Here is a 25,692-nt window from a genome sequence, read left to right on the forward strand (position 1 = left end):
TGCAAAAGGGAGCGCACTGATATGAAGTTGAAATGTAATGGGGTCATCACTCTTAATACATTGAAAGCAGGCATGGTAAGTTGAGGGTATGAAAGGAAGGGTAGGGCTTCTGCTTTCAGCCAGGTGGTCGGATGAAAGGGTCCTCACCCGGAACTTGTTATAGCTTCAACTTCAAGTATTCTGGTGCTTTCTCAACAATGTAAGATTTTTGGAGTAAAAGCTCCTTAATGCGAACAGGACTGTCAAATGACATGAGCAAGCCTAACAAGTAACAACTAACAAGGCATGTTGAGGCTCAGTTTCTGGAGCTCATGCTTAGATCCTTTGAAGGGCAAACTTAATTTGTTCTGATGTGGCTCATTAACTACTGGGTTAATTTAAACTGAAAGCTTGTGCTAGCAAGCTTGCTAGTTTGATCTAGCAATCATGAAGATCACGTTACCAAAATGCGAGCTTCAAGTTACTGGTCTCATTTACCTCATGAATTGACTAAGATTACAAGCAGGACAAGACAACGGATAAATATACTTAGGGGTGTTTGATTCACTCGGTTATTCACATTCTTTAAAAATGGGAACTACATTATCATTCCACCGTATGGGACTGATTCCAAAATTCTGGAAATTTTTTTCAATCTTTCTTTGAAGAGGCGCAAGGCTTGAAAGCTTTAATTGATAAATTATAGCATTTTCATTTCCTTTTCATCAAACAAGTCATTTTTTTTTATTCTGGAATGAAAGTTCTATACTTATCAAACACAAATGAAAAATTGAAACCTGAATTTTCATTCCAATTCTACATGACATCAAACGCCCCCTTAATAAATAAAAAAGTAAACAAATGGGCAGCATATTACGAGAAAAAAAGAATGCCGAACTGGAGTAACTATACATACATATGTACTTTCCGGACTCCAGCTGCTCGTTGGTAGCCCATCTGACTAATAAACCGGCTGAGCTTGGAAGAGCACTAACCATCAAGCTCATTAACTTGTAGGATTGAGTCCAGACAATGTGTGTAGTGGCGGAATCAATTTGAGTCACTGTCTACTCAGCCCAATTTCCAGCCTCCTGACTTTTAAATATCATTTCAGCCACTCTTTGTGTTTCAAACGCACTAGATACTCAGTTTTTCTTTATTGATTACTTAGATAATACTATCTGAAATTTTCTAATTTGCGACTTGTTTGAGCAACAAAGAATATACAGCCGATCGAAAAGACTTATAATCAACCTCCTAACACATGGAGACTAATTCAAAATGTACAAGCTTCTGCTCTCCCGGAAGAACTGGTAAGGAAACAAAAAAATAAAATCGAAGACATTTGGTAAATGATGGATTGGAAATGAATCAAAGCGAGTACAGATTAACATCACCTCGGCAGTGAACAATGGTGATTTCAAAATTATTTCAGGAACAACTTACAAAATGGCACCTAACTTTTAGGGATTTAAAAAGTAACGACCCAACGATTTGAGAATTTACGCTTGCTGAAGAAAATACCTCACAAGCGACTGTTCACATGAAGGAAGAAACAGAAAAGTTTAATCGTAAAAGAAACTATGAAATCTACCCTACATGATTTTAATCCTCAATTTTTGTCAATTTCATTATTTCTATGGTCCTTTTTACTGGTCTAAGGGGTGTTGCGCAGCGGATCAAAATTTGGTCATTAATTCGATTTTAGATTATTGTGTGCACTAGTATTAGTTTCATTCTATATTATTGTGTGTAGGGGTGAACACAAGGTGAGTCGAACCCGAGTTCAGTCAGCTCAAGCTCGGTTTGACTAATAAAACTTTGAGCTCGATAATAGCTCGACAGAAGTAACTCGAGCTCGACTCGTCAGTTATGTGTTGAGCTCGAGCTCAACTCGATTAAGGCTCGATAAACTCGTTTGAATAAAATTGATATCCATCGTTATGTGTTGAGCTGGAGCTCGACTCGATTAAGGCTCGACAAAATCGTTTAAATATAATTGATATTCATCCTTACGTGTTGAGCTCGAACTCGACTCGATTAAGGCTCGACAAACTCGTAAACTCATTTGAATATGTCGATTTGATTAAGGCTCGACAAACTTGATTAAGGCTCAAACTCGATTCAGCAGTTATGTGTTGAACTCGAACTCAACTCTGTTATTTGAACGAGCCGACTCATGAACTTGAGCTCAACTCGTTAAGCAAATGACTCAGCTCGAACTCATTCACGAGTCGAGCTCGAGTAACTCGACTCGTTACTTGCTAAATGTGTCATTAATAATATTAAAATACACATTTGTCTTTCGGTTTGCAATCCATTTTAGTGCACACAATCACTAATATTGATTACAAACCGAAAGTTAAATGTGAAATTGAATATCCTTAATGACACATTTAGCAAGTAAACAGGTAATATATGACAACCCAAGCTCCCTTTCACATTTATGAATATATAAAATTTTGGTGGCTTTTTCTGTACTTGTGTTAAGCCCAGGAGTTTGCAGGCGTCCTGTACTTGCTTCCGCGGCTGGAGACCGCCAAATTCAAAAATCCGAAGCACGTATGGCCATCAATGCCACCTCTTCGCTCGAAGTCTCGGCTCGATTTCCTCCGTTGTTTCCAAATAAAGAAGAAAATTTGCATGCACCATGTTTTCGATCTATGGGAGCCGAAACCCCGTCTCTTCTATTCATTCCGGAGCCCGAATTCGCCCTCATTGGCTTCTATCCTCCATGATGTCAAAGAACTCAAATCCCTTCACCAGATTCATGCCAATGTTATCACCTCTGGCCTTCAACAGAACGTCTTCCTGTCGAACAGGTTGCTCAATGCATGCTTCTCGTGCGATGATTCAACAACCGCAGAGGAAATTTTCCGAAGGATGACATACAAAAATGTGGTGTCTTGGACCATAATGGTGAATGGCTATTGGAAACATGGATGCCCATTTAATTCAGTAAATGCTTTTCGTGAGATGGTGAGCGCAGGTGTGCTGCCGAATTTGGTTACCATTGCGAGTGTTCTGCCCGCTTGTTGTGATTTGGGCTTACCTAAGGCTGGGAGATCGGTTCATTCTTACATGATTGTCCGTGGTTACAGGGCCAATGTCTATGTAGATACTGCTATTTTGGATATGTATATGAAAGGTGGTAGCTTAGTTGATGCACTTAAAGTGTTCGATAGTATGTCTGAGAGGAATGTCGTCTCGTGGAATGCAATGATCAATGGCTATGTTCAAGTTGGTGATCTTCATGGAGCGATGAAATTATTTAAGAAAATGAAACATACTGGTATGAGTATTGATCATTTTACCATGTCAATTTTGTTGCGTATTTGTGCAGAGATGGGGTGCCTCATTCAAGGAACTCTTATTCATGCTCATGTTATTAAATATGGATTCGAGAAGAGTTCTCATGTGGCTACTCTGTTGATGGATATGTATGGGAAGTGTGGGAACGTAGAGGATGCATCTCAAGTTTTTGATTTATCACCATGTAAAGATGCTGTTTCCTGGTCAACAATTCTGTCAATTTTTGCTAATCTTGGAAATGGACATAAAGCTGTAGAGCTCTTCGATGAAATGATGGCGGCTGGTCTTCCTTTTGATTCAGTTTCTCTGATGGAGTATCTTTCCTTGTGCAGCAGACTGGGTGCTCTGTCTCAAGGGAAATGTCTTCACGGCTTGATGACAAAAATTGGTTTAGAAACGGATACTCCTGTGGGAACTGCCCTGATAGATATGTATGCAAAATGTGGGAACTTGAGTAGTGCAAGAAGTTTCTTCAACCAGATGAACATAAAAGACGTTATTTGCTGGAATGCCATGATTACCGGCTGTGGAACTAATGGTTGTGGAGATGAAGCAGTTGGCTTATTTTGGAAAATGAACAGCTTAGGTTTCCAACCCAACAACTCAACCTTTCTATCTATCTTGTCTGCCTGCAGTCATGCAGGGTTGGTAAAGCACGGCTTTCAAATTTTTGAACATATGACTGACGAAACAACTTTGGTTCCTGATATGCAGCACTTTGCTTGCTTAATTGATCTTCTTGCCAGAGCAGGACATTTGCATGCTGCATATCAGCTGGTAAAAAGCTTATCTTTAGAGCAGGATGTGGGTGTTTTAGGTGCTCTTCTGGGTGCATGTAAAATTTACGGTGAAATCGCCATTGGTGCAGAAATTGCTAGAAAGTTTTTTGAATTGGACCTGAGCGATGCTGGATGTTATGTTCTTTTATCTAATTGGTATGCTGGTTTGAAAGATTGGAATCGGGTTGAGATGGTCCAGGACTTGTTGAGATTGAAAGGACTAAAGAAAGAACCTGGTTGTAGCATGATTGATATTGGTGGCAGTTTCCATACATTTGTTTTTGAAGACACATAGCTAGACAGCAACTCTTATTCTTTTTAATACAATGCAAGGTTCTTTGGACAGTTTTCAGGTTGAAAGGCTGAAATGGGCGGTAGTTTTCCTGAAGGTTTGAAGGTGCCTAGTTCTTTTTATACAGGTTGACTTGGGGGTTTGAAATGTAAGGGGGAAACCGTCTGTTTCCTTTTGAAGCTGTTGTCTAGGAAAAGAAACGTGATTCAGTGTGACCATAGATGAGGAAGAGTTCTGTTGAACCGTGTAAAATTCTTGCACTCCCTTTTCTTCTGTCAACATATTGCTTGCATGTTGATCCCTAAACTGAATGGGGTGATGGCGCCTCTCCCAACACTTTATAAAAAATTTTTGTTTTATCGTGGCAATATGTTTCTCTTAATAGTCAAAGGAGAAAATTCAGTCCCAAATTCTCATAGAAGCAGCAGCAGAACTTTACACGACCTCCCCTGATGAACACTTCTTAACAGGTATAGTAGCTTCAGGTTTTGAACACAAACCTCATCTTTTGATTTTGAGGAAGGTGGTCCAAGGTCCTTGTTCTCTTTAGAAGACTATGGAGGGTCTCATATGAATCAAAGACCAAACTCTCTGGTTACCGCAACTTTCTCGAAGATTAAAGACACATAAGAAAATTATCTCCATCTTTGTTTGTGCACCCTTTGGTTGTAGTTCTTGGATTTGTAATGGCGGAAGGAAGGGAGGATGAGATTATTTGTCAAAAGGGCCTAACGTACATATCTCAGCTCTGGATTTGGGACTTAATTGGGCTATATTGATCCGACTTACTAACCATGAGAAAGGAAAAAGGACAATACTAAAAGAAGGCTGTGAAGCAATATATATAGGTCAGTTTGCCATTAATTTAACTTTTCTTACGTTTCTCAACTGCTAGGCCCTTCTTCTATGTTGCCAATACACTTCTCCATCACTGACAATTTGGTTGGACCAAATATGTGATGCACGACAGACTCGGATGGTGATTTGATCTTAATTTAAGTTGAAGACCTTATTTGGGCTGCGAGCGGGAAGACCTATCGTCGGGTTGAAAACTGAAACCCTCATCCAACCTTTTGTCTTCTTAAGGTATGAAATATGCTTTTGGTGTCTCGATAAGTTGCCACGACAACAGCTCCTCTTTTACATAAAAGAGAGTTGACATTCCAGAGGTTTAAAACAAAAACTGACTGCCTACCAGCCCCCACCGTATCTATTGCCCCAACCTCCTCGGAGATGAAAGTTTTACTTAGAACAAGTTGAATGCTTGACCTCTTTCTACCCTAATGCAGTTTATAAAGCTTATAAGTTCAATCCCATTCTCCTTCACATAAAGTTGTAAGAAACATGTCCCTTCAAAGGCTCGCAAATTGTGAAATGCTCCCTTAAAAGATGCTTTAAGGAAAATATTAAGTCGCTTGCGGAAGCGCCTTCTTGAATCAGAAAGATAATTGAAAGATTAATTAGTGTGATGATAAAGCGTTGTCTTCCATTTGTTGATTATCATAATTCTAATTACACTGTACAAGGGCCCACCATCATCTTATTACCAGAAATATCAGAAAAAATCGAACCACCTTGATGATCGAACTTCTTTGCGATGCAGATTGATTTTCATTCATCTTTCTTGAAAAAATTCTTCTTTGTTTTATCGAACAAAATTTATTTGCATTATGTTCAGAAGTGAGTTCTGGACCCATAGCAAGAACAATATCACACATAGTTTCCACCTTCCTCTTCTTAAATAAGAGATTTAGCATTCTCGGAATTAATTGTTAGTTGAGGCATATAACTAAGCTCTAACGTTAGGCGAGTAGGAGTATTTTAAGAAGCCTCCACCCTTCCCCCCATCTGGTACCAAGCCTGCTTTAACGATTCACACATATGCGGGCATAGTCGTATCTTGATGCGCTGTTGGTGAAATTACGAATGCCAAGGTAGAAGCATCCAAGACATTGAACAATAATCTTGAAGACTTCCGAGCTTTAAAGAAGCAACTATACTATATTGAATCTTCAATAACACCATCAATCCTTGATTCGCAGCCGCTTATTAGTTCAATCCTGCAAGCATGTTCCCTCAAAATAATGCCAAATCCTTATCAGTGGTGACTCATCTTGAAATAATCCTTTCTCCAAGGAATAGAACCTCAATCCAACCATACTATCTTGGCTATGAATTTCCATCTATCACATCCTCCTCTCTCTAATTAGTGTGATTCTTGAACACCATTGAAAGGACTCCGAAAGCTCTTATTTTGAAATGAAATTATTATTTGATTGCTATCTTCGAGAGCAAATAACATAAAAAAGTGTGTTTTGGGATGGATTTCAGATTCACGCTACATATTAAAAACCATAGATTTAAGGTCAGATGAGGGATGGGTCCAACCTTAAATCCACTGCTGATCTCAGATCCGCAGTAAAACAAACACAATCTTAAGGATGTTGTCGAAGATCACCATTCATCTCAGGTTAAGCTATCATATTCATAATATTTAGTTAAGCTTTTTTATTATTATTTTTTTTCAATAAAGACACTCCCAATAAGCTTGGACTACATGCCATGCACCTCTGCCTTCATTTCTGCCATCCCTCTCTTTCAAGAAACCTCACCTTTGAGAAGCTTCATTTGAGACTTAATGGATGCTGAAGGTCCTCCGGATTCATTGCATTTCGTCCATATCATCCAATTATTTTATGAGTTATTGTAAAACATTTTAGTTAAATAGATATAAGGACCATGTAGATAGATTATGGGTCAACCAATCAATTTTTTTGGCACATGTAAAGTTGCTTTTTTCGAAAAAATTAACTGAAATAATTTTTACATGATGATATCTTGTAAAATGTAAACCATAAACGAAATTTGATTGATCGAGTGTTCAATCATTCCATATAGTTTTTGTATTTATTTGATTCACTTACGATATATATATATATATATATATATATATAGTTAGAGTTGCCCAAGTCACTTATGAGGACCATCCGATCCGATCTAAAGAAAAATATGAAGAAAATAGTGAAAACTAGACCACAATTTTTTTTTTTTGTTTTTCTCTCAATCGTCCGTGATTATGATGAATCAAATAATTCAGGCTTGGTTTGGTGTCCCTTCATGTCTATTAATTTTAAAGACAAAAGTTCATCAACTGTATAAAAATTTGTATCGATTCAACTAAGCTATGGATTTTAACGCATTTAATGATTTAGTTGAATCAATTTGTAAAATATTATTATTTTTGTGAAATATTAAAGATAAAAAACGTTCAAAGCATAATTCAAACGAACAGTATGTATACATGTGGCATCATTATATTGGCCAATATAGCATATAAAATTTATATAACTTGATGTATCATATCACAAGAAGAAGTATTCCAAAATCTACACACTAAGAGAGTATTTGATTATTCTAGATTTGAAATCTACCGATATGATGTAGAAATGACATGACATGCTTTGTTAAAATTTATGGTTCATCAAACTAAGATCCACACTTAAGATTCTGATTTACTTATTTGCATTGAGAAAAGAACAAATTTATGATTGGAGGGGAGAGGATCTGATCTTAAATCCATGATTCTCAATTTTTAATGATGTTAAATCTGAAGCTATCAAATAAAGCAACACCATTATTTTAAAATTGGAAGTGATTTAATTTTCCATTTCTATGCTAATGCAACAAGATAAATTCATATTATATGGTAAGCTAAAATATCGTTAATTATCACAGCTATATTTATTTTTAAAACAGGTCTTACAAAACACTACTGTAAATAACATAGGTAAATTGCAAGCAGTGCAAATAATGTCCATAACACTAGAGAAAAACATTGTTATTTTTAGTATTTTAATAATTTTTCATTGGTAACATTGCTAAATCCCAGGATTTTGATATCACATGTTTTTAAAAAGCCACCAAATTTCATATGTCGTGAAAATATCCCCTAAAAATTCACAATATAACAAAAAATCGGATATTTGGATATTGGGACTAGTAGATCCGCCTCGGATCCGACCCGTTTCTATCTCAATTCGGATGAACGGTCATCAGGATCTCCCCTTCACCTATTCGTGCAATTCGGTGGTCTCGGAGCCCCTTGCTTATCATTATTCATCGCTCCTTTCATTTCCTCTCCTCCTCCATCGTCCCAACATGCCATCCCTCTGTTGCTTTCTCTGCGAGAAACTGCCGTGTTCTCCTCGAAACCCTAGAAAACCCCCGTTGAATCCTCTGAAATCGGAATCGGAACTTTAGAACCTCGATTTCTTCTTCGTTCTCCAAGTGCGTGGATGCTTGACCCCTTCTGGGTAAGCCCCCATGGGAGCCAGCAGAAAGCTTCAGGGAGAGATCGACAGAGTCCTGAAAAAGGTTCAGGAAGGCGTCGAGGTCTTCGATAGCATATGGAACAAGGTCGGATCTCTGCCTCCTTCGAGCTAAGAAGTTCCATCCGCACTATCTTCCTCGTTTTCTTTTTTTTTTTTTTGCCTTTTTCTCTTTGTTATCGGGCTTTGCGATGCCCATGCTGTGAGCTCGACGTCCGTTTGGTTCGCAGGTGTACGACACCGATAATGCGAACCAGAAGGAGAAATTCGAGGCTGATCTGAAGAAGGAGATCAAGAAGCTTCAGAGGTACAGGGATCAGATCAAGACGTGGATACAATCTAGTGAAATCAAGGACAAAAAGGTTTTCATTTCTTTCTTTTGCTGGCTTCTTCGTTAGTAGTTTCACGCATTTCTGTTAGGTTGTTTTTTTTTTTTTGATATTTATGCAGATCATTGTTCGTATGGCTTGCTATTTGGTTGTTGAGCACTACAAGTTTCCTTGGTGAATAGTCTTTTTGCGTTCTGCTGAAGGTTGTGGAAAATGGTTTTGGAATAAAACGTTTACAAGTGGGTAATGCATTATAATGATGATGTAGTTTAGACGTGTTGAATGAATAGAGAGTGAAGGATGTAAGCATGTATTGGATTTTCGAGGAACAAAATCTGCCGAAAAAAAAGGCAGTCCAAGGAGGTTGGAAAAGATGAACAAGTTTGAAATTCAGATTCATTATTTTGTAATTCAGAAGATATTGCAGGTTGGAAAAGATGAACAAGGAGAATGGCATAAGCTGAAGTGTTAGATGAGTATGAAGGCCACAGGCATAGTCTATGTGGATAAGCTAAACTAGTTTAGATGAATATGGAGGATGTGGAAGTACCTAATGAACTACGGTGCATGGACTGCTATAGGGGGAAAAAGTTAGTTGTGGCCTGTGGGGTTAAGGGATGTGTTCCATTTCCTAAACTGCTAGTAGGGTTGTTCTGACATGATTTGGACTTTTATGGAATAAGTTGCGAGCCCTTTTTTTGTTTACCTAGCATATGAATTTATGTTTGACCTCGTGAGCCCATCTACAAACTGAGAAAAAAAAAGAAAGAAACAAAAAAGGCTTAGGTTACTTCTAATAAATATTGGTTTTTAAGCTCCAATGCTTTAGAAAATGATGCTTGATACTATTAACTGTAACAAATGAATAAATATATTAATAAGCTATGCATCTAATTGGCTTGACTAGTGAGGAGCTTGTTCAAACTCATTTGTTGACGATCTGTTTGATTCACAAACAGAATGTGCTAGAAAATTCTATTCAGAATGTTCTTTTTAAGAGCAGACGGACCTTGTTTTTCTTCCCGTTCACTTGTCCTGTGTTTGATTTACATTAAAATAAATTAAATCCTATTAAAATTCTCAATGTTTAAACTTCAAAGCCGTGCACAGTCATGCATAACTTGGCAATCTCCCAGGTAGATCAAACACCATATCAATCTTTCATTTGGATTTTGATCCTTCATTGGCAGAGTTGTGTATACTATATAGGAACCTGTGTCCTTGTTATAGTGGGAAAGCAGGCAATGCTTTAGTCAGTACCAGTCAAAGACAAGTTTCATGAAACCTAAGTCACCTGAGTGTGGGGCACGGTTGCAGGTGCAGATATATATATATATATATATATATATGTATGTATATATATACAAAACTAAATTACAATGAACAAAAATAGTTGGTAGAAATCAAAGATTAATCATTAGTCATTAGACTCATAAGGATTGTTAGATTTAAAACTCCTACAAGCACAAACAAAAAAGTTATAACTAATATATAACTAATAAGTAATAACTAATATATAACTAAGATGGAGCATCAGAAATTGCATAGTTATTAAACTTTCAGCCCCATTCAGTCATTCGGTAGTATGTAAACCCATAGAGGTTATAGGAGCACTACATGCATCACAGAAAAAAATAGTGAAAAGAGGAACAATAGGCTCGGTAAAAAGATAAACAGAAGCATGGAGAATAGAGCAGAAACAAGGCGGTGAAATGAAGGGTACATCACTGATTCAACAGAGAAGAAATTGATGAGATCATAGGTACAACAGCGACTGCAGATTATGAAGAAGAGTAACTAAGAAATTAGTTTAGGCATCCACGATTTACAATAAAGCCCTCAATTTTAGGGAATAAACCAGAAATAAAAAAAACCCAAAACTTGATTCCATTTTATTTTTCTGGAGAAATAAATGTTGTGAGAAGCGGTCGCTGGATGGAAGCTGTTGCCGGAGTTGTAGCTGGACAAGAGGCTGGCTCTCATAGTCACCAAAGCATAGTAGCAGTTGTAGGAGGAGCACCAACTGAACGAGAGTCTGTCGCAGGAGCTGGAGCTGTTGCTAGTGGTATCGTCGGGTGATAGATGCACAGCCCAGAGCAGCAGCAGCAGTTCAAAGTTCAAACATGGTTTCCTAGTTGAAACCCTGTCGCTGGTCCGTTGGTGCTTATGAAATGAAATTTAAAGAGAAAAGTTAAAAATTAAATGTGTTGATGAATATGACGTCCGTGCAATTTGACTGCACCTGACTCACCTTTGACCTGGATCGGGTGCGTGTTCAAGCAATCCTGCCACATTGGTGCCGAATCGACAGCAGACCCTCATGCGCAGGTGCACCCGTGTCACGTCGACGCGCGTCCAGGTGGCTTGGCATGAAACTTTTCAATAAACTCAGTAGATGAAGGAAACATGATATCCACCACACATGTCACAATATTTGTAATCTTTTGAAAATATTGCAATGTTGATGAGAAACGAGCAAAACTAAAAAACCCAAGAAAAAAAAATTGTTTTTATCGCGTGAAAATATGTTTATTGCATTTTATCCTGTTTTGATACTGCTTTTTTCCCCCTTTTTTGTTTTTCTTGTTTTTTATATCAATATCATCATGACTTCAAGTTTAAACTTAACGTTACTTATCAATCATTTTTATCACCATCAAAACATTATTTTTATCTTTTTATCTAGTTTTCCTTATGTCTTTGTGTTAGTTTCTCATTTATTCTATTTTACCAAATTTTTAGATTTTTTTATTTTGCAGGATTTTCTCAAGATTTTAGCGAGAAAAAGAACTTTGTTGAAAAATACACGAGAAAAACCTTGCCGTTAAAAACTTGAGAATGATATTTGTGACGATGATCCACACAAATGATCCACAAAATAACTCAGATCTCTACTAGTGTATATGACGGTTGAGGTTATGTATCATAGGTGCCAAAACAAAAAACTGGAAAACAAGGACCAGGAACAAGAAAAATGTATAAGACAAAGGACCTCCAAAAAAAGACATATTAGGCGAAAAAAAGAAAGAAAAAAAAAAGTAAAAGTAAGAAGATGAAGAAGAAGAACCTGCAATTACGAGACCAATAAAAGAAGGAAAAGCAAAGAGTAAGTCTTGAGGATGAGAAGAGCAAGAACAATTGAAGGAAAAGGAGGAAAATGAACAAGAATCTGCCAAGAATAAAAGATCAGGCAAAAGAAGAAGTTCGTTAGTGAAATTTTTGCAATAGTGGCATGGTTAATTGTCAAAAGAGCAGCTAGGCCCTAAGTGCACCCACCTTTTTTTTCTAGGCCCGGGCAGCTAGGCACCCAAGCAAGTAATGTTTTTCCTCCTCTTTTCCTCTTCAACTTTTACCTTTTCACATTCTTTGTCTTCCACTTTTTTTCCTTTTTTGTTCTTGTTTTTATTCTCTTTCTCTCATTCTCCCGCTTTCCCATTGTCATCTTTTTTCCTTATATACTGTTTGTGGCCTGCCTAGGCGTTTTGGAAGGGCCATGCCATGGCCCACCTAGCTCTTCTGAGTTTTGACTACTAAGCTGGCAGGAGGTGGAAGGTACCTGCAACAAAAAATGGAATGGATCAAGAGAAAAAGAAATAGAAATATTGATTCACATGGGATCATTGCAAGAGGAGAATGACAGAACTTTCAGCATGAAAAGAAAAAGAAGAATAAAGGGCACCAGATGTGGTGGAAAAAAAAACAATAAAACCATTTTGGTTGCAACTTGTGGTGGATAGGTGCAGCGTCAATGAAAAAACAAAGTCCTGGGAAAGTTTCTCCTTTTACCTTATGCACAGATCCGATAGAACATGGATTCTACATTTTGAAGCACAAATGCAGTTAGCGCTTTGGACACTTTTGGCTGTGACTTTGTGCAGCACATTGATTGAGCATTGAGCGATGCGGGAAAACAACTTGTTTTGTCTGTTTCCCCTTGTCCCACACTTGTTAAATCAATTCTGATCATGCTTAGTGGGAACAATTCTGTTTGTTTTCATTTTGTTGTTTGCACTTTGCATATCAAACTGCCAATGAGTTTGGCAAATCTGAGTCCAATCATGTAAGTGCTGGTTCATCTCAATATAATAGTTCTTCAGGGAGTGATCAATATCCTCTACATATATGTTGTATCACATAGTTAGTGTAAACATAGACATAAAAAATGTGTGTTTTTTTCTTAAAAAAACTGTGTTAAAAACATGAGAAACAGGACAACCCGAAAAAAGGGGAAAAAACATGTTTTTTCTAAAAAAAAGCCATAAACAAAAAAAAATCCCAAAAAAAATGTTTTTTTTTAGCTTTTTAGCTTTTTACAGTATTTAATTACCAGATTCTTATTTTCACATTTTTTAAGATTTTAGGCACCTTTCTCTTTCTTGCTACAAGCTTAATTGTTTTAAAATTTGCCGAAATTTTCCCGAATTTTTCCCCAAAGAAAAAAAAAAACTTTGCCGTTTTATGCTCAAGAAAAACCTCGCCATGTAAAACCCAAAAACAATATTTGTAGATATGGACTGTGAAACAAGTTGTTAAAGTGTTTCTCTTGCCAAAAGATAGGTTTGAAGTTAAAATGGCTTTGTGTCTTTGAACAGTTGGTTTAGTCCTGCTGAATACACTTAAGGATTTTTTGTTACTTTAAGCAATACATTGTTATGAAAGCATGCCAGCTTGGGGTTGCCTCATTTTGATCAATTTTTGTTATGGACTTGAGTTCAGCACAACTTGTTGGAGAAATAGACCACAGTTGAAGACGTTATGCTTAGTTTTAGCATGTGCATATGGATACATGCTTGTGTTTTCATTATTTTATGCCTGGTCATATTATCTGATACCTTAGCTGAAATTACAGCTGTTTGCTGTAGGGTTTTACATCTGCCGTGGAATATAAAAGCTACTTTTCATGATTATAGATCTGTTTTCTATCTATCTTTCTAGTTTGAATTATTTTAAATGTTGGTGAATATATGATTTGTGTAATTGTGCTACTTGGTCCTGGAGTTGACAATATATTTTGTGATATATGTTGACATAGGTTAGTGCGTCTTATGAGCAGGCTCTGCTGGATGCACGGAAGCTTATTGAGCGGGAGATGGAAAGGTTTAAGGTCTGTGAAAAGGAGACAAAGACAAAGGCCTTCTCTAAGGAAGGATTAGGTCAGCAGCCCAAAACCGTAAGTGTGGCAGCTTGCATTTTTCCTTGAACTTTATGAGACACTATTTCTGAGAAAAACATTGTGGGGTAAGGGATATCTTTGTCTCATGATTTTTTTGTTGTTGTAGGATCCAAAAGAAAAAGCTAAGGCTGAGACAAGGGATTGGTTGAATAATGTGGTATGTGGAAAGCTCTGTCCTTCCCTTTCCTGAAGGCTTCAGTTGTTGGACTTGATTCCTTTTAGTCATTCGCCTGCAGTATATAATTTTTTTTCATGACTACATTTCTGCAATCCTTACTTGAGATAGTGAAAAGGGTAAACAAACATGAAGTTGCTACAATTTCAGACGTTGGTCTTCTGGTTAATTTTTGCCTTTTGTTTGTGACTGTCATCTTCTCTTCTTTTTTTTTTTTTTTTCTAGAAAGGCCTTCGTAACTAGATTATTAGTGATTGCTTTAAACTTTTGGAAGGTCACCATCTTTTTTCTTCCTTTGGTTCTCCTCTATGTTGTTTATGGACTTCAATGGACAGGTTTGATATCCATTGCTCTTTGGTTGGTTACCAGGTGGGCGAATTGGAATCACAGATTGATTACTTTGAAGCTGATATTGAGGGACTCTCTGTGAAGAAAGGGAAGTCAAGACCACCTAGACTGGTACGGAGGAAAACCACATTGCTGATTAGATGACTTCGTTGGGAAATAAATTTTGCATCACACAATTTTTTTCAACGTTTTGAAGTTCAATCATTCTTAGTTATGCATCTTACATTGTCCCAGATATTGTTCTCGGGCTTCTATTGACAAAGTTTTCTTAATTATTAATCCAAAAGTTTGGTTTTCTCGGGAAATTATTGGAAATTAAAAAGGTAACAGGAAAACTGGGGAAATTTGAGTTTCGTACTATATCTCTTACAAAAACATTGAAATTAATTCAAAATATTTATTGAAATATTATAGTCAACCTAGAACAAAATTGAATATAATATTAAACAACTTTTTCTGAAAAAACAAGAAAACAAAAAAAAACGTGATATTTTCATTTTTGGTTTTCTATCATGATTTTAATGTTTTTTTTATTTTCTTTTATTTTGCTTTTTTTTTAAAATGTGAGAATGGTGGTTTATGTCTTCAAATCTCCATGCTTATTGTATTGTCTTATCTTTTTTTTTCTCGGGATTTCATCTCCCTTGGATGCCATGAACGCCATTCTGGTAGTTAGTTTTCTTAATATTTTCCCCTTGTTATGCAAGTCAAAAAATGATTTTATTTCTTCTCTTAATTTTTCTTTTCTTCCCCTTATTTTTATTCTCATTCTTCTCTTGTTCTCTTCCTCTCCTTCACCTTTGCTTCTTTTCCTTTCTTATACTGTTTTTGGCCCACCTAGGTGTTGCCCAGGCCTTTTGGGATGACCACCACCTTTGCCTGCCAAGCACTTATGACTACTAAGTAATCCCCACACTTTTCACTTACCATAGTTTATGAATAGTTGGATGGATGAGTCATGGGACATTGTTTTTTGCATTTTGAATTTCTCAGTTTTAGTTGCCACGCACAATCTATAGAATAGATCTTATGATATTTTTGTTCAAGTCCCTTGACAAACTGTCTGATTGGCACTGATATAGGCCCATCTGGAGGCTTCCATTACCCGCCATAAGGCTCACATAATGAAGCTAGAGTTGATTTTGCGGCTGCTGGATAATGATGAACTGAGTCCAGATCAAGTCAATGATGTCAAAGACTTTCTTGAGGACTATGTTGAACGTAATCAGGTGATTGTCTTTTTCTAGTAGACTGGCCCCTAGGGTATGTTAGGTGAGATAGCTGGAAGCACTTCAGTTAGAGAAGAATGACATAGTTGTCCTTAGTTTATGTGGTTATTTTAAGTTCTTATTTGTTTGTTTTGCCCTATCAAGGAGGACTTTGATGAATTTGATGATGTGGATGAGCTATATATCTCTTTGCCACTGGAAAAGGTGGAGGCTCTTGAAGATCTAGTTGCAATTAGTCCTGGTATTGCCAAGGTAATTTTTAAATGTTTTAATTCAAAAGGTTCATTTAAAATTCTCTGCACCTGTAGCCCAATTGGTCTCTTTGTTGGTGTTGTTTCTTTCCTTTTAAATACAAAGTACTGATTGACGAGAAAGCCTATTCTCATATGTATGTGGTACATGTTATTTTTGCATGATCCTGATAGTAGGTAAGTCCTTTTTCTTTTATCATTCTAATCCTGTTCGGCTTAAGATCAAACTAGTGAATCCTGGCCTTGAGATTGTGAACCTCTTTTTTATTACATCAGAGATAATTTTCAAAAGTACAATTTATCATTCACATGAACAGGTAAATAATTGCTTCTCTAATGCATCCACTTCTTATTACTACTATCATGGTTTTTGTGCACATTCGTTGCTCTTGATTTAACCCTTAATAGTCACGCAAAATGTGGCTCATTGAGAAGGCCTGATGAAACTATGTAGACCAAGTTTTTATGGATAATGGAGCCATTCGTATGTATTACGAAGTGTGCCATGTCATGTTAGCTAACGTGGTGGCACCGGTGATTTGAAATCCAGATTAGTGATGTGACTTATTCACTGTCAATTCATAACTCTATGAGTCAATTCAGTGACTTGGCCTGGTTTCATTGGCAATTATTTTGAAGTAAAAAAGTATGTAACCTGTCATTTTAATATTAAAAATCTGTAAGATATAGCACCACTAAACTTTTGGGACCCCAACAAAAAGCAAAGGCAAATTGGTGGTCCTTTCTCAGATGACTTAAACTTGTTGTGAACACACACACACACAGAGAGAGAGAGAGAGAGAGAGATGTTTCCTGTGAGAAACATGCTGGAGCCACGGGCCGGCTGCCAGAAAACAACATAAAAAGGAAATGGTAAGGGACTAAAATAAGGCTAAAATGACATGCAGAACATTACTGGAAGTTTTGCTGGTTGCACGAAGAACTATTCATGCTGGAAGCCCTTGAACTAATTGGAACTGCAACATGAACTAGGGTTACCTTATCGTCAAACGGGAAAGGGACAAAATGGAGAACATATCAGGCTTTTCTTCCCTCTTAAACAATGTTTTCATTAAAAGAACCATACCTGTTTCATGTTTTTACAAACTGCCACCATATGGCTTGCCCATCACACTTTATTTCTCTCAAGTCTCAAGTTAGCTGCAGCGCAACATAAGCCGTACTGATCTTTTGCCCAACAAAACCAAACTCACCTGAATCGCCTGTCTTCGTGATTCAGCTGAGTCCAATGAGTAGAGGACAGTTTTTTTCAAAGTTTATGATTGTAGAATGGTGTTGACCTTACGGAAGAAATGTCTGAGTTTGCAAGGCAACCCTGCAACTTTTCAAACATTGGGTGGCTGGCACCTCTTAAAAAGCTTAAGAAGCACGCTGCCTAGTTTAGAACAGACAAAAGTTTCAACTTATTCATCACAACTAAATGTGCATGTGTAATCATGTCATAACCATTTAGTAAAGCTGTATTACTAATAATACTGATGTATAAACATAGAGTGAAAAAGTGGAATGCTGAATCAACAACAGGGTTTGATGAGTCAAGCTGATTAACAATTAGTTCTAACCAATCAACCATGTGACTGCCTTTGTTACACAGGTATGGGGTGTGGGTGCTGGTGCAACAATGATGTATATATATATATATATGTGTGTGTGTGTGTGTGTGTGTGTGTGTGTGTGTGTGTATATATATATGTATGTATGTATGTATGCGCACACACATATTATATAAGATCATCCATAAACAACAAAATGAACAATTAACAAGCTACGACTCTATTAATGATTTAAAAAGGAAACAAATTGTCAATTGCAGCATCCATACCCACACCGACTCTCGAGTCAACACCTTTTTGAATATTCCATGTTACTTACGTAACTGCCATAACCAAACAAAATTCCATGTGAACCTCAGTATCTATTTTCACTTTCAAAGAAGGCATTTTATCACTCTTAAAACGTTAGATACTATTGAAGCAGTCTTAGCTTCTTCTTCAACTTTTATTCAGTGTAATGCTTGATTACTCTTGAAACAGCTTGACGTATAGGCAGGCTTTTACTATATTATTTTTGTTGTCTTTATTGTCAGGCTGTCGTTTCTACTTCTGTCACCACTGGTGCATTGGGATTAAAAACTCCAGCACCTTCAGGAACTCAATTGGTTGTAAGTATTTGCTCTAACAATAGTGCACACAATACTTAATGATGTAACAATACATTTTCTTCCCTTCTTTTTTATGTATGGTCAAGCATTCAGTGGGAAGCACTGATCTGGAAATTATTTGAAATGGTCTATGTTCCATCACTTACACCAAAAAATACATTGAATCAGTTTGGAGATGCATAGTATTGGGTTCAGCATTTTTATGGTGCATACTAATATGAAAGTTCCCAGTTACTATTCTTTTTGTGTTAAGAGTATCTGTTTGAGGGAATGATGGTTGTTGTTTACTTTTGTCTTCCTTTTAGGCATCAGTAGCTTCTAGCAATCAACAAGGCATTGTTGTTCCGGACCAAACAGAGGAGACGGCTTCTCAAGATAGTAGTTCTGATACTGCACCAAGGACTCCACCCTCTAACAAAAGTAGTGCCATGGCAACTTCAGCATCAGCAACTGCTTCCAGTTCTAATGTGGCTTCTGGGGTGAATACAGCTGCAAATGGAGGAGGTAACATTCTTCCTCGTCCGATGGGTGGTCCATCCACTTCAGGGATACTTTCTACTGCTGGATCCATGCGAAGCGTGCTGGAGGCCTCAACTGCCACAGCTCCTCCTTCACCTGCAAGTCTCTCTACGCCTGCAAAAGAAGATGATGTTGGTAGTTTCCCTGGTCGTAGGCCATCTCCATCGCTAACAGATGTAGGACTAGGTAGGGGTGTTAGTAGAGGGCCAGTTGCAGGCGTCACCACTGGCCAAACATCAGTTAGTGTTCCCTTAACTTCTGGCAGCGTAATGCCTGGTAGTGGAACACTTGGTGCGGTTCCTGCAGTTTCTGATTTAACAAAGAGAAACCTTTTGGTTACTGATGAAAGAATTGGAGGTGGTGTAACACCACCTATGGTTTCTCCTCTAGCTACTCGAGTTCTTCTGCAACAGACATCTAAGACTGGTGATGGATCAGCTTCCACAGAATTGAGCAGTTCGGAAAGTGGCACAGTTGGTGGAAGGGTTTTCAATCCTGCAGCAGTTGCAGGGGTGCAATGGAGGCCTCATAGTGCAACTTCATTTCAAAGTCAAAATGAGACGGTAATGCCATCTACTAGTGTTCGTTGTCTCCATTGCTTGATAGACGCTAAATGGAAACATCTTCTGACTAAACAGGTTTTTCATGCAATTGAGTGATCTTCACCGTGTTCACACACAAAACTTGATCATGTCGCAGCTAGACTTTGTCAAGGATTTTATTTTTTCCTCTTTTTTTTTGGTTTTTTTGTTTGATATCTAGTTATCTATCATCGATAAATGTTAGACACTTTCAAAGTTGAGGTCTTGGGTGTATGGCTGTATTTCAAGTGTTCAGGGATAGGTGTTGTATGATATGGTCATTCAACTTAATTATTGCATAATAAATACTTTCTACTTTTATCATTAAATGCAAATCGTCAAGTATTCTGAACGAGATGGAGTCTGAACCTGAAATTTAATTGGCCAGACTTCTGTTGGCACTTTCTTGGATAGGGAAACCAATTTTTGTAATTTAATATTTTTTTCCAAAATAAAACTTTTTCCCTTGCATTCCAGAAATTTTGTGTTATCTATATCTCACGATACAGGCCCGTATCGTGCGATACGTATCATATAGGTTCGAAAAACCTATATGATACACCTACGATACACGATACAGTCGATACGCCCCCCTATGTTGCGATACGAGGGCAAAACAAAAAAAACCTCATTTTTGTGTTTCTTTTTGAAATAGCTCGGCCCTTCCATTTTCTTAACATCTCTAAGAGCTGTGGGAAGGGGGAGTTTTACTAGTTTTCTAGAAAAATCAATCATATGTTGGTGAGACATTCCATTTGAAGGCATTGAAAATTAAAATTTAAAACAATTAAAAAAGAAAATGAGGATGAATAAGAAGATGATGATGATTATCATTGATTGATGATAATCATGATATTTGGTACTTGGCAATAATGAATTATATGGTGTGGACTTGTCATATAATCTAAAACATTTTAAACTTGTGATTGGTGCTTATTATGTTATTTTGAATCCATCATTTCTCGTTTCTGAATTTGTTGTTGGTATATTGTAGGTTATGAACGATGAGTCATGAACATTCTTTATGTGAGATTTGTTTCTTTATATGGAATTCATTTTTCCTGTTTTTTCTGTTTATTTCACTTTTTTTTCTAATTTGTTGAATTAAAAAATTAATTTTACAATATGCTATGCTACATTTATGATACATCGTATAGGTTGGTCTGACCTATACGCGTTAGGACACACCTTTACAACATTATCAAAAAATGTTAAATATAATTCCTGTTCTGCTTTTGATGAAACTGATTGTTTAAATAGATTAGCACAGTAATCGCACTAGCCATGAGCAAGTATAAACTCAGCCATAGAATCCAACGTTTGCTAGTAACAAACTAGTGGCTCCTGACACTGGAAGCAGCTTGTTCTTTGCTGTTCTAATTTCCTTTTTCCTTTTTTTTTTTGTATCCTGTGTTTTGCTTATGTGAACTATTTAAATTTAAAATTGCTCCTATGTTTCCTTTTCATTTTATAATGCTTTCATGCACATTTATCTTAAGTGATTCTGGCTCCATAAAGCATAACAAGTAGTAATCTTTTATTTCATTTAAAGCCTAAACCATCCCCTTGTTAAGATCAACTCCATCTCCTAGCAGTTTCGAGGAAGAACAGAAATTGCACCTGATCAGAGGGAGAAATTTTTATTGCGTCTTCAACAAGTACAACAAGGGCATAACAACCTTCTGGGGGTGTCTCATCTTTCTGGTGTAAGTCCTAAGCAGTTTTCCACGCAACAGCAGAGTTCTCTGCTGCAGCAGGTAATCCCTTAGAACTTATCTTGCACAAATGTTGCTTGTAGTATCTTTCATTCCGTTAGCAATTTAACATTTTAGTGCAAATCATTTTATTTTTGTTTTCCACAATCAACCTTCCACCATCTCATTCCTTCTGCATCCACCAAATACAGGCACCCCTAAAGAGAAAAGTGTCATCGTTATTTCTATGTTCATTGTTGTTGTACACCATATTATTATTGATGTGATATTTATTTGTTATGTCCACAAATATTTGTATTTTACTTCTGTTTCTCCATTCAGAAAATAGCTTGTTCTTCAAGGATACTTATAGACTGGATGTTGTCTGCGTGTTTGGTCTTTGAATGATCAGCCCTCTTATCTGTTGTTCATGCATTTTTTTTCTTTCTGGTAAGTTGTTTGCTATGGCATTGCTGTGATTTGCAAGAGCTACAGGCTACAGCATATACCATTTAGTAATAGCTTTAGATCTTTTGATTTTCATATGCAGTGTTTACCATATAATAGAATTGACATTTACAGATTATATGCATATATATATTTTTTGGCTAAGTGGAAGGTTTTGTATTTTACTCCAGCTGAATGCACAGAGCTCTTCTCTCTCATCTCAACCTGGACTTGGACTTGGTCTTCAAGGCCAGGGTCTGTCTGCTATGGCTCCTGTATCACAACAGACACAAGCTACTATTCAGCAGGCATCTCCTCAGCATGTTTTGCTGTCACCCATCGCAAAAGATGCAGGTAGTTGTGCATGGTTGTTGTCCTTGTAACTTTCTATTTTCCCTTTTTGCCTGCTGGTTCTGACCTTCAAATCTTTTGTATATAATATGTTTTTCTGGCTTGGATAGGTTCTTAGATAATAATGTATGCTTCTTACTTCTCTGTAGAGTCTACATCTGGTAAGGTTGACGAAATTCAGCAGCAGCAAAAGCTCACTGATGATTCTAGTATGGAGCCTGTGACCAATGCAGTACAAAACAAAAGCCTCACAGGCGAGGAGGATCTGAAATCTCCGTACCCTAATGATTCACCTGTACGTTTCAAGATTTTCAATGAAAATTTACCGTTGTCAAGCTGTTTGTGCTGCATCTATCTGTCAATTGCGTTCACTTTAAATGCTATGAGATTAGTGCAGAAATGAGGAATTCTCCAGTGCACTATTTTCAGAAAAAACATGGATACTGGTGCGACAAGGGTGTCTATATATATATATATATAGATGTGTGTGTGTGTCTGTGTGTATACACACATTACATGCACATAGATACAATAAGTATGATCAATTTAAAATTAGTGCAGGTAAATGTCAACACACCTCTAATTTTGGGTATGACTGTCTTTCGTTTTTCTTTAACAATGGGTGAAGCAGTTTTTTGCAGCACCCATGTAGATAGCCCAAGCTTGTGGGAAGAATAGTTGTATGAAAGGCTATTCATAGTCACAGGATTTCAGGAATAGGAAAGCGGACATGCTTTAGAGGTCAAGTTGTTATTTGTTAGTTGCTTCTATAGGCAAAATTTTCTTGATGTTATTATTTCTTTGTGTTTAAGTTCTAAATGTTCTATCCATTTAAATTTTGCATTTGCCTCTGGTTACATCTTTCTGAAAAGATGAACCACATAAGATGTGGTTTGGAATTTCATAATAACGTCCAAACATAAAGTCTAAATTAACTGTATTCCACAATGATAATAGACTACTTGGTAAGCTAGTTCACAATCTAGCCTCCCCATTTCTGTTGCAATTTATTTAAACTTCTCTTCCTACGGCCATTATATTGCTTATGAGTACATGCAATGTTTGAAGCCAAAACTAATATCATAGCAAGGTTGGTATATCCGAAACCTGTACTCAGCTAAGCATATTCTTTAAGAAGTACATAGCTGTGAGTACGTATAGTCTTTGCTGGTGGATGCTTGTATTTTGGTTCTTTCAAGATATGAATAAGCATTTGATGGCTGCATTTATTTTCTGTTGCAGGTTGGTGGTTCTGGTTCCTTATCTGAAGCCAACCAACTACAAAGAGATAGTGATTTTTCCCCTGGGCAGCCTTTACCATCCCCACAATCTTCGTCTGCCCTTGGTGTGATTGGTAGAAGAAGTGCCTCTGACCTAGGTGCTATTGGTGACAACCTTGGTGGATCAAGTGCGACACCGGGGCATGATCACTCACATAATCTGCTGATGTTGGACTCTGCTTATTTCAAACTTCCTCAGGCTAAAGATTCAGAACGTCCTAAAAACTATGTTCCGGTATAAAGGCATTTGTGTTCATGTTTTGTTCTTCATCAGGGATATGCATGTATTTCAGGACCTCTGAGTTACTAATGCAATCATATGGTTGACTTAACTTTCTATGATCGACAGAGGCATCCTGCAGTAACTCCAGCTAGCTATCCTCAAGTTCAGGCCCCTATCATTGACAACCCTGCCTTCTGGGAAAGGGTGGCTGCTGACAATTTTGGCACTGACACCTTGTTCTTTGCATTTTATTTCCAGCAGGTCAATTGGAGTTTGACCTTGTACTTTGGTTTTCAGATCCTTCATGTCTGTTATTCTGAAGAATGATTTAATCTTTTGCAGAACACGTACCAGCAATACTTGGCCGCAAGGGAACTGAAAAAGCAATCTTGGAGATATCATAAGAAGTACAATACATGGTTTCAGCGGCATGAAGAACCAAAAGTTACTACAGATGACTACGAGCAAGGAACCTATGTGTACTTTGATTTTCACATAACAAATGATGACTATGGGAATCAGCAGCAGCAGGGCTGGTGGGTTTTCTAGTTCTCTTTACATTGGTGTTGCATTTTTTCTCATTTTTCTTAGCATCACTATTTACTTCTGTTCTGTCATTTTGACTCCATTTTTCACCTATTGAAGTTAAGATATTCAGAAGAAAGTACCTTACTCAATGCTTGGTATTTACAACTCCATGGTCATCAGAATACAAGACTGTATGACGCATCTATGCATACCCTGTGCCTATACTACTGCTTTCTGTTAATCTGTGTTAATTGTGTCTAACCAGCTTTGGACATGGCTTTAAAACTGTAGTGTGGGGGTTGGTCATATAAACATGCCTATGGCTAATAGAATCAAAGATCATCTCGTTCTTCACCTGAGCCTTTTTCTGTTTCTGTTATTTTCTTACCCAAAGAAACATATCTTTCTTTGCATCTACTTATTCAGAAAATCGGATAAATTGGACTAACTGCGTTGTGTGATTAGCCCAAGATCTTTAGATGGATGGAGAGGTCACCTGAGAAGGTTGCCATATGAATATAGTTAATGTTAACCGAACTAAATGGTCGGATTCCACAACTAGGTGGAAGTTATCGGATTGATATAGCATGCACATTCTAATGTGTTACGTGTGGTATGTGTAGACACTGATATTCTCATTGTGCAGCTAGCCAGCTGGGGTTTCATAGATTGGAATATTGCAAATTTTGTTTGACTTTACTTAATAAAGAACATTTTAGGTTGTGTTGTTTTTACTATTTGGACAGATCTTCAAATAACATTATGAAATGGCACTCTACAGTTTGTTTGGCTTCTCATATTTGAAGAACTGGATATGTTACGGCCAAAATTTTTATTTTGAGTCTCTTGTTATGCAGCTTCTGTCATTGGTTGATGAATTGACATGCTGCTTGCAAACTTAAAAATTTGATCTTGAACGTTTGTTTGTTCCTCCATTGCAGGTGCCAAAGAATCAAAACAGAGTTTACCTTTGAGTACAGTTATCTTGAAGATGAGCTTGTTGTATAGAATACCAGTATCAGATCATCCGCGCTTCATTCAGAAGCTATGGTGCTCCTTGTCGTTCCCTATGCACAACACAAGAATAAACAAGGCCGGTATAGAGAACGTCTCCTACGCCTGGTTATGGCAAGCCTGGTTATGGCAGAATTGTTTCTCTTCATCAACATACAAGCTGTGAATCTGCAATAGTTGTTTTGCTAGGAAGAACATATCCTTGTACCATTAGTTTTGTGACTAAGAAAGCTTCCTGATGTTCTCCAAGTGAAATCATTGTTAAGAAGATGAATATCTTTTACAATCTCCTTCTGCACCTGCCGTTAAGAAGCAAACCATGCAGCGGCCATCCTTCAGCCACCGAGGTCCTGCATCCGGAAAGAACGTGAGATGAGGGCTCCTCGACTGACCTTCACAATTGACAACGATAAGCCAGGTTGTACCCGAATATACTTTGAGCCCGTCCACAGTAAGGGCTAAGGGATCTTCCTTCAGCTGCAACACGCGTAAATAATGGCATCTTTGGCACAGATGTAGGTCCTTAATCCAACCTCTCCACTCCATCTTAGGTCTTTTTCTGTGAACCAGCTCCCAGATGTCGGTCTTTGAAAATTTTACTTGAACCAACTCCACTGATCAACAGGAAGTCTTCCTCGTATCCACCAAGGGGGATTTCAACAGCAGGATCTAGGGATA

At 37.4% G+C, this 25,692-nt stretch overlaps 2 protein-coding genes across 5 annotated transcripts; both read left to right on the plus strand.

The window, feature by feature from the left end:
- The first annotated feature begins 2,482 nt into the window (after positions 1–2,482).
- LOC116264151 (pentatricopeptide repeat-containing protein At1g08070, chloroplastic-like) lies at positions 2,483–5,417 on the plus strand. Its single transcript, XM_031644242.2, has 2 exons — positions 2,483–5,210; positions 5,333–5,417. The coding sequence occupies exon 1, from the start codon at positions 2,554–2,556 to the stop codon at positions 4,363–4,365; it is 1,812 nt and encodes a 603-aa protein (XP_031500102.2). The 5' UTR covers positions 2,483–2,553; the 3' UTR covers positions 4,366–5,210; positions 5,333–5,417.
- Positions 5,418–8,485: 3,068 nt separating this feature from the next.
- Positions 8,486–25,300, plus strand: LOC116265982 (general negative regulator of transcription subunit 3). Of its 4 annotated transcripts, none has more exons than XM_031647008.2 (16): positions 8,486–8,778; positions 8,921–9,052; positions 14,052–14,189; positions 14,299–14,349; positions 14,737–14,826; positions 15,798–15,944; positions 16,089–16,196; positions 18,303–18,377; positions 18,683–19,459; positions 21,073–21,234; positions 21,810–21,975; positions 22,119–22,264; positions 23,212–23,484; positions 23,599–23,733; positions 23,815–24,008; positions 24,942–25,300. In XM_031647008.2, the coding sequence occupies exons 1-16, from the start codon at positions 8,686–8,688 to the stop codon at positions 25,006–25,008; spliced, it is 2,754 nt and encodes a 917-aa protein (XP_031502868.1). In that variant the 5' UTR covers positions 8,486–8,685; the 3' UTR covers positions 25,009–25,300. The 4 variants fall into 4 exon arrangements, with proteins under 4 accessions (XP_031502868.1, XP_031502877.1, XP_031502885.1 ...); XM_031647017.2 differs by having other exon boundaries at positions 21,810–21,972; XM_031647025.2 differs by having other exon boundaries at positions 14,073–14,189.
- Positions 25,301–25,692: the final 392 nt, after the last annotated feature.

Source organism: Nymphaea colorata, chromosome 1, assembly GCF_008831285.2.
Source record: "Nymphaea colorata isolate Beijing-Zhang1983 chromosome 1, ASM883128v2, whole genome shotgun sequence".
Classification (NCBI taxonomy): Eukaryota; Viridiplantae; Streptophyta; class Magnoliopsida; order Nymphaeales; family Nymphaeaceae; genus Nymphaea; species Nymphaea colorata.